This window comes from Schistocerca piceifrons, chromosome 5, assembly GCF_021461385.2.
Source record: "Schistocerca piceifrons isolate TAMUIC-IGC-003096 chromosome 5, iqSchPice1.1, whole genome shotgun sequence".
NCBI classification, from domain to species: Eukaryota; Metazoa; Arthropoda; class Insecta; order Orthoptera; family Acrididae; genus Schistocerca; species Schistocerca piceifrons.
In genome coordinates, this window is record NC_060142.1 from 534,898,274 (window position 1) to 534,911,408 (window position 13,135).

The 13,135-nt window shown below is 39.1% G+C and overlaps 1 protein-coding gene and 1 non-coding gene across 5 annotated transcripts in view; both read left to right on the plus strand.

Moving 5' to 3' along the window:
* Positions 1-13,135, plus strand: part of LOC124797966 (TBC1 domain family member 31) — a 308,974-nt gene that overhangs the window by 28,421 nt on the left and 267,418 nt on the right. For all 4 annotated transcript variants that reach the window (XM_047261131.1, XM_047261132.1, XM_047261129.1 and 1 more), the window contains exons 2-3: positions 719-803; positions 5,432-5,584. In XM_047261131.1, coding sequence (XP_047117087.1) covers positions 721-803; positions 5,432-5,584 — 236 coding nt within the window. In that variant the 5' untranslated portion in view covers positions 719-720. The remainder of the gene's footprint in view (positions 1-718; positions 804-5,431; positions 5,585-13,135) is intronic.
* Positions 9,912-9,986, plus strand: Trnas-cga. The gene has a single exon. It is a non-coding gene; the product is annotated as a tRNA-Ser (tRNA).

The window sequence follows — 13,135 nt, forward strand, 5'->3', positions numbered from 1 at the left end:
GTGGACATATAAGAATCAATTTTCTAAGCCCCTTCCGTCATCCATAGTTACTTTGTAGAGGTAGGAAATCCCTCAAAAAGATACAATTTTATGAAATTTATTAGCAGCCCAGATTCAAATATTTACAGCTTCTGGTTCGCTAATAAATTTAATAAAATTGTAACAGATTTGTGGATTTCCTTGCTCTATGAGACAAATTGTGCTATTGTGGATGGACTGCAACTTGCCACTGTATGGAAATGCATCAAGATATCACTGTTTTAAGTTTTCTGCCATTTTCCGAAATCACTTGAGATAAATGTTGGGATGATTTGTTTGGAAATAAAAACGCAATCAGTTCAATCCACAATATTTGTCCAACAGTGATAACAGTGATAATACTCTTTTTAGAATGGGTACATATTTAATAATGCCGAATAAACCCTTCTCCTATTTTTCCTCCTCCTGTTGTAGAGTCAAAGAATAGGCCCTTTAAAATGATTGTGTTAGTGTGAAGAAAATTCTTGTAATGTTTTTTGTTTTCGTATGCTCTTTTTACAAGAGTCTCTTAAATGCTTGTGGGGTATTAAGAGGGAAAAGAATCTTTCTGGTGTTTTCCATAACAAGAATTTATATTACCTTGTAGCAGTATTCCATTTAGATACACAATGCTGTATTCATAATATTTACACAAATACTATCAGTTTTTAATGTGCTTCAAAAGGATCATTTTTTCCAGTCATGAATCTTGATCTGAAGGCTGCTCCTCGTTCGAATGGTGTATTGAAACAAGTATTCCAGCTGAAGACAGCTCAGAAAGATGGGTAGGCCAATCTTATGACTTTCCTTTTTCCATGTATTATGTTTCATGACTCTATATGTAAATATAAATGAAGATTTGGAAAATTATACTTCTTCTCTGGTCATGACTGCAATTTAATGTCAGCTCAGCTGAAATATTTTTTATTACATTCATTCTGTAATTATATTAATAATGCTAAATTTTTATTGTTAAAATTTATAATTACACTCTAAAATGATAATATAAGGTAACAGATAGTTTGCTACTCATTGTGAAGGTGACATATTGAGCTGCAGACATCCACAGCGAAAGGACTGTTGCACATTTAGCTTTCAGCCAAAGCCTTCTTCAGTAAAGGAAACACACACACACACACACACACACACACACACACACACACACACACTTGACCACCATCTCTAGTAACTCAGACCGGAAAGCATGAGGTGTGCTTTCTTGTGTGAATGCATGTGTGTGTGTTTCCTTTTCTGAAGAAGGCTTTAGCTGAAAGCTAAATGTATAACTGTCTTTTCATTGTGCCTATCTGCAACTCAACATGTCGTCTTTATGGTGAGTAGAAGTCTATGTTTTTCCTTTTTTGTTGATATTCCAACCCAGAGTTCTATTGTTTGAAATGATAAATTTAAGACAAGAATCTTTTCTGGCATTTGGCAGCAAATAAATGTTTTTAACATTTTGCTTGCAGTGCCCGTCTCATAACCAGGTAAGCGTCTTGGCTTCTTATCAATGTGTTGTATGTGGTGACCACCACTGAATTCTTGGGTTAATGGTTGGTAAATGCCTCACTTAACAGATACATAAGTGATCAGAGAATGCAGGCTTTCATTTCCGGTATTTGCATCCTTGCTGAATTTTTCTTTATGGACATTAGCCCGTGGTCTGTGATTTATTTGTGTGCTAACATTGTGTCTCCTAATTCTGAAGACACCATCAGAGGCTATTAAGACCCTGATAACAGTTTCCAACATAAACGAGCTCAGAAAGCCAAGCTGTTTAAAGGTGCCCATGCAACAGTCAGGTCATGACATAAGTAGACCATTGCCTCAGATAGCAGAGTTGTGCTGACATGTGTTATGGATCTTGTAATGGGAGAGAGTTGACACTGTTTCCTTTATTTACCACCAAGGCTCTCAGTTTGTCTATTTCAATCCTTCTTATTTTCTGTTAAAGTTGTTTGTACTTTTGAATATCTGTGGCCACTCTGTGCATCGTAGCATAGTAATGACAGGATCTTGAAAAAACTGTAATATCAGAGAGTCATGCAGTTGTATGGTTCTGGTGCATGATCTGCTACTGCCAATTTATCTGTGTTTCCCAGATGACAGTTGCCCTTGTGTTCCTTAAGCCCAGTGTTGAAACTTCTTTTTATAGTTTGTATGTGCACTGACTACATTTGCTACAGACTTTATGTGCTTCTGCTTTGGCAAGCATCAGATGTCGATCCATTGCAGTATGCAAATATTCATGGCACTTTCTTATTACTTTAAGGTACACGGGGGATTCTAACGGTTTCGGAGACAAGAGAAGCGGTGCAAAGCTGGATTGCGAACTTCATGCTCCTCTTACTACAGTTGACTTACTTGAAACTTTTAGCCGATCCTCTTCTCTGGATATGCGGCTGTGTCGATGTCCACAACTTCTTCTCCGAAGAAATAATGCTGGTTAGAGGAACTAATGAATACTCTCTCTCTCTCTCTCTCTCTCTCTCTCTCTCTCTCTCTCTCTCTCTCTCTCTCTCACTAGAAATAACTTGGTAACCTCTTACTTTCAGTTCAGTTCAGGTATATTTTCATCCCCACAATTTTCACATAAACATACAAATTCTTGTAAGTCAACTATGATGATAACCATTAGATAAAATTAAACATAATTACAATTACCTGGTTTTAACAACTAAATAATTTATAGTCGTCCCCAGCATCTTGCTTCGTTCAGAGCTAATATATGAAGTAAGTTAAAAGTCTATAGTCAAATGTTCATTTTTTTTTAAATTTTATTTTATTATTATTATTATTTTTTTATTTTTATTTATTTATTTTTTTTTACAACAATCACATTCACTAACACAGCAAAGAGTAACATTTAATTACTCCGTGTCCTCTCCAACAGCGTCTGTGGCACTTGTGGCAAACACTTGTCTGTGCCGCAGCTCCTGTCTTCTCATGATACGTCAATCCTGCACACACAGACATGTTGTGCAGTAAATAGGCTCTCTCTCACACTTATCTTTAAAATATTGCATGTTCGAGATGGCAGAAGGTTGAGTGGTTCCAGAATTTACGTGTAAATTCTCGAAACACTACAGGATGTTGGTGTAGAGGGAGGTGGCATCATTGGTAATAAGCAAGATGTGTGGTGAGAGTGCAACAGGCACAGATTTCAGACGATCTGGGAAATGATTGGTGTTGTTAATATAGGAGACTTTGTCTAAGGTGTTGATCAACATCGCCCGTGTACATGGTCTGTCTGCTGCTGCCATATCCTCAGTCAGCACTCAACTGATTCCCTATGACATCCTTCCTGCTCACCTTAATCAACTTTATGCTTTATGCTTTACCGTTGAGGTGCAGACATACAAACAGGTCAGGAGCATAGCTATGGGAACCAGGATTGCTCCTTCCTATGCCAGCCTTTTCATGGGTCACTTGGAGGAGCCTTTCATGGGATCCATAAGCCTTTAGCCTCTGGTTTGGTAGTGATACATTGATGACATCTTTGCTGTGTGGACTCAAGGTAAGGCTGAACTGTTTAAGTTCTTGTAATCCTTAAATACATTCTCCCAATTAAATTTTACATGGTCGTATTCTGAATCCCATGCCACTTTCCTAGATGTTGATCTCATCCTCACAGAGGGTCAGCAACACACTTTTTTTCACATTAAATCTACTAACAAACAACTGTAAGTCCATTTTGACAGTTCCCTTCCTTTCCATGTCAGATGTTCCTTCCCGTACAGCCTTGACATTCAAGGCAAATGTATTTGTTCAGATGCAGACTCTCTACACCACTATTTTCACCTCAGCCTTCACTGTTTGTAATTACCCTTCTGGCCTATCTCAAAAGCAGATTTCCCAGGCCATCACATCCAATCCTGGTAATTCTGATACCTCCAAAAAAAAAACAACTTAGAAGTATATTTCTTGTCACTCATTGTTACCTGACCTGACTGTTGCTGGATGCATGTAAACTGCTTGGCTTGCTGAGCTTGTTTAAGTTTGAAACTGCTATCAGAATCCTCATAGCTTCTGATGGCACCTTCAGCATTAGGTGACAAAATTTTAGCATAGAAGTAATGGACCATAGGCTAATGTCTATAAAGTAAAATTCACCAAGTGTGCAAATACTGGTCGTGAAATCCTGCACTTTATGATCACTTGTGAATCTGATAGGTGAGCTATTTCGTCAGGCCTTTGACTTCCTAAAATAATGCTTTCAAATGAGGTCCATTCTGTCTGATATTTTGTGCAGCCCTCCTAGAATAGCTTTTCATTGCCCTCCTAACCTGCACAATACCCTCTCAGACCCTGTGCTCCTTTTGCACCCATTTCCCTGCCCTAAAGCTCCTACCCATGTGACTGTCCCTACTGTAAGATTTGCACTTTGTACCCTCCTACCACCACCCACACTTGCCCTGTAACTGGCAGAACACGTACTGTCAAAGGGAGAGCCATATGTGTACTGGTTGTTGTGTAAACACTGTTTGTGCTTTTACATTGGCATGAATACCATCAAGTTATCAGTTAGAATGAGTGGGCATAGGCAGAGGGTGTATACTGGCTGCATACAGTATCCTGTTGTACAGCATGCTCTACAACATGACAGTCGTGACCTCAGTGTCTGTTTCACCACATGTGCCATCTTGATTATTTCACGGAACTCTGCCTGTGGGAACTGGTGTTACAACATGTCCCTGGTTCTTGCCACCCACATGGCCACAATTTACATTAATTTCTTAAATCTATCATTTCTTGTCAGTAACAATTTCTTTCTTCCGTTTTTAGTTTTCTATATCTATTATTTTCTGACCTGTGTAATTCACCCCTCCCCTGTCTACTATATACGATGCACTTAGCTTTCTGCTCTTCTTAACTCAAGTCAGTCTTTCTCATCCCGTCCAGTAAGTCTCCCCTGACCTAGGGTTCTGGGTGACTTTTCTGAACTCTCCCATTTCCTAAACTTCACCAATCATTTTCCTTCACCTGTCTTCCTTCCCCTTCAACCCTTTCGACAGAAGAAGGAGCCACTGGCTCCGAAAGTCTGAAAATGTCAATACCTTTACATGCATTTTCTCCTGCCTCCACTTTTATCTATCCAATTACATATATTTTCAAAAATGATTATTTTCGTTGATGTATTTAATGTATATTATTTGACAACAGACAGAGCTGAAAGAGGGCTAATAATTTGATTACTGTTAAAGAACCAGAGCTGCCTGTGTTATCCAGTGTAAATAATTGGGATCATTGTTCAGTAATTCTGCTTTTAAGTCTTTGTGTTGTTTTTTTCATTTATTTTTGTATAAGAACCGGTTTCATTGTTATTAGCTGTTAGTACGTTCTATTGTGGTGTACTATGTTCAGAAGGATTGTAAACAATATTCATGTATTATTAATGTCTGTTCCAATATAGACCTATACTGCAGATACATCACACAATCCCTGGATCTCATGGAGAAAGTCAGCAGATTCGCTTTGTACATATTGCATTTGAAGATGCTGGAGAAAAGTTGGCTGCATCAGATCACAGGGCAAATATCTTCATTGTTGATTTCGCAAGTAACAAGTAAGTTTTGAAAAATCATCCCTTAACATTCAGAGAACTTTTCAGTGGAAATTGCCTCTTATGTAGCTGATCTGAAGTTTGGCTGAAATAAAAGGGCTACCAACATGTAGACTAAGTCCTTGTCTGTGGTTCAGAATGCAGTTACGTGCTTTGATGCAAATGTCTACAACAAGCTCCTGTCTGGCATAAAATAAGAAACTGGGAATCCTCACCAAATGAAAAGAAAATCCAAAACATATCTCATCAGTCACTTCTACAAATTATCTAATTATAAAATTAATAATATATGAAAATTAAATATAAAAACAAAGATGAGGTGACTTACCGAACAAAAACGCTGGCAGGTCGATAGACACACAAACAAACACAAACATACACACAAAATTCAAGCTTTCGCAACAAATTGTTGCCTCATCAGGAAAGAGGGAAGGAGAGGGGGAGACGAAAGGAAGTGGGTTTTAAAGGAGAGGGTAAGGAGTCATTCCAATCCCGGGAGCGGAAAGACTTACCTTAGGGGGAAAAAAGGACAGGTATACACTCGCACACACGCACATATCCATCCACACATACAGACACAAGCAGACATATTTAAAGACCTATATATGAAAAGGTAGATTGCTACTTACCATAAATAAGACATGTCAAATTGCAGAGAGGCATGATTAAGACACTCGCATATAGCTCCTCCCAACAGTTTCCAACCCCTCTATCCTGTCGTCTCCTTATTCTCGTCTCCCACCCTGTTTATTTGCAGCCCTCTGCTAACGCATCTGCCCGCCTTTCCACACTCCTCTCCTTTTTTGTTCCCTATTTCCCCACCTCCCTGCCCCACAACCTCCTGATACTGCACCTGTTGGCAGTCTAGTCCCAGCATACTCCACCAGACAGTGTTCGCCTCTCTCGCCACCCGAACGCTACCATCCCTTCCCCTTCCCCAGACTCTCCAGATTGCTGCTTGCATCCCGCGTGATGTTGCATTCCAGCCCAAGATGCTGGAGTTGGCGGTCGTGTGTCCATGAGGTGTGCATGCTTGTGCTTTTGTGTGTGTGTCATGAGGTGTGTGTGTGTGTGTGTGTGTGTGTGTGTGTGTGTGTGTGTGTGTGTGTGTTTAGTGATGAAGGCTGTTTCTGAAAGCTATATGTGAGTGTTTTTTTTAATCATGCCTGTCTGTAACTTGACATGTCTTCTTTACAGTAAGTAGCAATCTGTCTTTACTTACATTGTTGAATTCCTATCTGGAGTTTCCATTGTTTGATTATAAAATTACAAAAAGAATGACTGGCCGTTGCTTGCCTTCAGGAGATAAAGTTTTAAAATTTCTTCTGGTGCAGTCCCCAACAATCAGTCTTTCCTTCTCATCCCGTCCGGTACGTCTCCATGACCTGCGGTTCTGGGTGGCTTCTCTGAAGTCTACCCCTTTTCCCAAATCTTCACCCCTCTTCCATCTCCTTCAGCCTTTCTGTTGGAAGAAGGAGCCACTGGCTCTGGAAGCTTGCATAAGTGTAACCTTCTTTTATGTGCGTGTGTTTTCTTGCCGCCACTTCGTGAGTAGATTTGTTTACATCCAGAAAAAGATAGATTGCTACTCAACATATGGAGGAGATGCTGAGTTGCAGACAGGCGCAACAAAAAGACTTTTGGTCGAAAGCTCACATTTTTAGCAGTCTTTTGTTGTGCCTGCCTCCTACTCAACATCTCCTTTATAAGGTTAGTAGCAATCTACCCTTTTCAAAATATTGCAGTTTTATGCTGGTATTTTTAAGACTTTGATTCTGGTTCACACTAAAGTTATGGTACTGTTTGCCACCTTATTGCTGTAAAACTGTTAATTATACTCTATGTATCAACAGTAAGTTATTTGCATTTGAAACTTGGTAGCAATATAATAACTTCTGGTTGTAGTCAACAAAATTTTTGATGCTTATAGTAAGTATTAAAGGTAGGTTTTAGTTGGGATTTGTATTGCCTTTTATCGTTACTGGAATAGTTACAGTTTCTTTCTAGGAAGTGTAATATCATTATTGATGCAACTACACTTGGTTGTATGTTTCTGCTTCTTTAGCATTAGTGGCCTCTGGCCAAAAGACATCCAAGCAGTAATTGCAATCAGTATCAAAACAATTGTAAGTAAAATGTTTTTTGCTGAGCAAGGAAATGAATTCAAGTGGGCTCATGAAACTACTGATGTTACCATTATATATAAGTCTTTTACTTATGTACTTTTTTTGGAGGTTATCATCTGAGTGGAACTGAAGCTAAACTATGTAGTGATGGGAGATGAAAAACTTTATGGCAGCTGCACTATAGGAAAAATTGAACATGTTCATTATTATGATATCCAGGTATATCTTTGTGTCATCAATTTCCTTGTTTGGCACCTTCATCAGTGAAGTCATGTCAAATTCATCTAATGTAAGCTATAATTTTTCTGTTGACAACATTTGTCAACTCATTGAGGTTTCTGTTTTTGGAAATTACTGCATTTATGCAGCCTCAGTTTTCAGTGTATTTCTTGCTTACACAGATCAACAGATCTGTAAATGAAATGAGAAAGCTGTCACCATTTGCTCCAGGCCGATAATTGTATTAAGGTAAGTACATCTGTTATTGCTATGTTGGATGGTGGGACAAGAGCCAATATATATGAAAAAGCCTCAGTTGTAATTTCATCTTCAGTTTTATAGGCTATTGGTTTGTATGATATAATATGCCCTCATTGGGCCCTGAACAAAAAATGTACAGCAGTCTGAACAACAAGAATTACGTATGAGGTTCGTTCGAATGAAACCTGATCAGTGTGTCTACCTTTGCCTCACACGTAAGGTGGCACCACATAATTGCGGGTATGGTGGCTCCATCTATTGGTAGAGAGACTGATGTGTACACACTGTTTGATGTTACATAGCGCCAGTGTGGTTTCATGCCAAAGAGAAGATGGTCACACAAGTTATCATCCACTATCGAACATGCAGGTGAGTAAGCGGGAACAACAAGGAGTGATTCAATTTTTGGCAGTGAAGGGAGTTGGGGACTGTGAAATGGTGGACGAGGTCCATCGGTTACTGGGTATTAGCGTGGGCGCCGCCAACACTGTTGTAACCAAAACCAACTGCAGGAACGCCTTGGGCTGCGGATCGGAGCCGCCAGGCGGGGAAGCCGCCGGCGGTGGAGCACGCACCACCGGGTAAAACACAAGGACGAGTTGGACGACAGACCAATGACAACTGACAACACCGACCACGACCGACTATGACCGACACAACATGATAAACAACGGAGGCTTGTGAGAACCACAACACCAAACAACAACAGTAAATCTACTCGGAACCAGAGCCAGGCAAATGTCAACAACGAGAAACGACCAGAACGCAGTACCGCCAAGATAGAAACAAAATCCAGAGCGAGTACCAGACTGACTGGACTAGGGCAGAGCGGGTCCCTATATACGAAACCGGAGGGAGCGGCTATTGGCTGCTGTCTGCACGTGGCATAGCGGTGGCGCCCTCGCTGCACGAGAGCCGCTGCGCGGAATAGCCACCGCGGAGGCGGAGCCCTCTATGGGCTGACCACGCCCATTTGTTCTGGCGCGTGTTCGACTTCTGCGACGGAAGGTACTAGAAACACCATAATGCATCAACACCTGAAATTTCGAAAAATCTGTGCACAGTGGGTTCCCCACCAACTGATTGCTGAACAGCGCAATACTTGAGTGGCACTGTCTTTGAGTCATCTGCAAAGTTATCGTGAGGAGGAATATGGCTTTCTGTCGTGTATTGTCACAGGTGGTGAAACATGAGGTCACCATTTTGAACCAGAAAGCAAGCATAAGAGCAAGCAGTGGAAACATGCGACTTCCATCACCTACAAAGAAATCAAAGACCGTGCACACTAGTTTTGGTAAGGTCATTATGTCCTTTTTTGACCACTGGGCCCACTGTTGCAGAGTTCCTGGAATGGGGAACCACCATCAATGCCCAACGTTATCACGCCACTTTACAAAACCTTAGACGAGCCATCAAGTTGAAACGCTGAGGCATGTTGTCCAATGGCATTATCCTCATGATGATAATGCCTGCCCAAACACGGTCAATGCAGTGAAGACAACATTGCAGCAGTTTTGGTGGGAAATGCTGGAACATCCACCGTAAAGTCCTAACCTCTCACCGTGTGCTTTCAAGTGTTTTGACCGCTATTCACAGACATCGATTTAAAGCTGTGTGCTGGACCTAGACTCGAACTCGGGACCTTTGCCTTTCGCGGGCAAGTGCTCTACCAACTGAGCTACCCAAGCACGGAAGTAAAGCTGTGAGGACGGGGCGTGAGTAGTGTTTGGATAGCTCAGTTGGTAGAGCACTTGCCCGCGAAAGGCAAAGGTCCCGAGTTCGAATCTCGGTCCGGCACACAGTTTTAATCTGCCAGGAAGTTTCATATCAGTGCACACTCTGCTGCAGAGTGAAAATCTCATTCTATTTTTGAGTATGTCTACTGTGTATAACTACATTTTTGAGTTAATAAAATCATTACCATTACTTTACACTAGTGATAGGGTTTCATTTGAATGCTCCTTATAGAATAAGGATAATAAATGCAGATACACGAAATCATATTCGTAACTAATCAGTAAATATGAGTAGGTTTGCAGTATGAAGTTACCAAATATGAAGGTAACACAAAAATCTATGTTTATTATGTAGATATGAAAAATGAGGAGCACCCAGAAGTGATTAAACTGTTTATAAAGTGTATGTTCTGATTATGCCACCAAAAAGTTAAAATGACAATAAAATGAGTAAACAAAAAGATGGAAGACTAGGCTCACTACAAGTAAATCTTAAACATAGGTCGGGGTAATTTCAATTCAATAAATATTGCAATTTCAATAGTCGCAATAATGCAATTCATACTGGTTATACGTTATCAAAAAGCAAAGTAGACTTGGCATTGGAGAGTGGAAAGAGTGAAATGAACTATATGCCTGAACAATATCTGTTATTTGTAGCGACAGTCCTTGTAGTGATATGCTGTCAAGTGAGTAGAGTGCAATAGGAATAAAGTATGTTCCACATAGAAGTAAACACTGGGCTTTAATCAGAACAAAGATTACTGTAGTGTATTTTATACTATATACACATCAAGTAGGGAAATATAAGTAAAGTGGAATTGTCCTACATTTGAATAAAGTCTATAAACCTCAGGAGCTGTGTCATAGAAGGGATGTTAATTCGCATATGCATTACAAAACAAGAGTTACGAACCAGCTAACTAGGACATTAACCCCTATAATGAAACACAAAAACTGTCCCAGTCAGAGCACACAACTCTACATGAAGATAAACCTTATATGTGTACTAAGTAGCAAATTATTTGAATAGCAGTAACCATAGTCACCTCTATCATGGTTGGTAAGGGCACCCTCCATTGCAATTGCAATTGAAGATGCCTTAAATAGGTACCTAAATATAATGTGGAAGCTAACAGTCATCTGTTCAGGAGTATTATTCAAACCTCATGAAACGACACCAGGTTATAATGAATAAAACTGATATAAATCACATAAGATAATAAAATAGTGACCACTATATGGGTCAGAATAGCAATAGTGTTCAAGGTATAGAAAAGTCCAGTCCAGTCCCGAAAAATGCTAGTGTTACGTAACGGTAAGTATGCACTTAAAAGTTGCTCTCTACTAAATATTAACAGGGACTTATCTATCTCTGCATTGACAAGAAGTCAAAGTGTGAAAATGGGTACATAAACATAGTACTAGAGTAAAACGGAGAACATATATGTTCAGAACCATATGTGTACATCAACATATGTGTATATGTTCATCATATAATGGAACATAATAGGCAAAATTGTGTGTATGACAACAAGTCAGCAAGTGACAGTATTGTCAGTTACAGTAAAATAAAACTTATTTGTACGTCCATGTATTGACTTTTTTACAAATGTCTAGTTGTACTCTAAGCAACAGAAATAACAAAAGACTTTAATCAGATTGACATCCGTGGTAGTGAGTTGTGCATTGTACTCACTTGAAGTAAATAAATGATTGCAAGAAAAGTGCCAGTCCACAACATTATGAGGGAGTGATGTTAACGCACACATGCATATCCCAACAAAGTAAAAAACTTGCTAACTGGGGTAATAATGTCTACGATGAAAAACCCAATCTGATCTGTTAACAGCGCATCATACTGATTTTGATGCACACTTGTATGTCTGTCAGTAGGTGTATATACAAACACTTAAGCATTCTTGTAGGTAAACAAAATAAATAGATGACTTATTATCATGTCAACATCTATAATAGTGTTCCGTACATTTAAATGCCGTGAAGTAAACAACCAGTCACAAATAAATTGCCAGTTGTCCTACGTTTCAAGGAAGGCTGTACAACTTCAGATTTGTACTACAGATGAAATGTTAGTATGCATATGCATTACAAAATTATATAATGATCAGACTAATCAAGATACCAATCTCTACGATGGGATACCAAATCTGGCCCTGTGAGGGCGAACTAGCTGTGGACTATACTGGTGGCTTCATGTTGCAAACGTACAAGGCTTATTAATTAATGACACATATGATTTCGTGTACCTAATGATAGTATCATTATTTACATAATTCTGGTTGTTAATAATACTGTAAATTTGTTGCTTCAGGCCTGATGATGGCGTATTACATTGCCAAAACTGTAGCCTATAACATAAATGGGAGATGACCTTACAGCTGTCAGTTTTTGATATTTATTAGATAAATGTGTTAGGTTCCAGGTTCTCTGTACACACGAGTAATTCATTTTTCCCGTTGTAGGTGTATTGCTAAAAATTCTTCAGTTCCTTTAACTTTATAGCTGCTAGGTGCTACAGATTTGTAGTTTTATTTTTACAATGAATATTGTTACTCTACGATTTGGTTTGTCTTTTCTCATGAAAGCAGTACAGTGGGTCATCAAGTGGGGGCTAAAAATACTAAACATATCATCATGGTTTCAATGTTAAACTACGACTGGTTCGCTACATTTATCTATCCATATCATTTGATAAAGTAGTATGAGACATGAAATCCCTTCTAGCCTCAAGGAATCTGATGAGAAAGATCATGACTTATAAAAGAGATGAAATTGTAAGCATAAATAGTTTGTCTAGACCAGAATAAGTATCACAGAAGCCAGAGGTCAGTTAGTTACCCATATAGTATTACATTGTGTATAACCTTGAATCTCCAGATACATTGGTAGTTCAGTTATCTAGACATGTACTTTTGGGAAAAGGATGACACTATGTAAATAAAACATAATAATTCATACACTCTAATGGAAGTAGAGACCCTGATGATGTTAGTTTGCCACTTAGTCTCAAATTTTCTGTTTTGTGTAATCTCCAATCATCTGTTCACCAAGATCACATTACTGTTATTCATACAACACCAAGACCATTCTACATGGTCTAACAATAATTAATAATTCATAATGAATATTACGATTATGGGATAATGGAGAGGAATGAGTGGCAAATTGAAGCTTTAAGTAATCCATCAGTT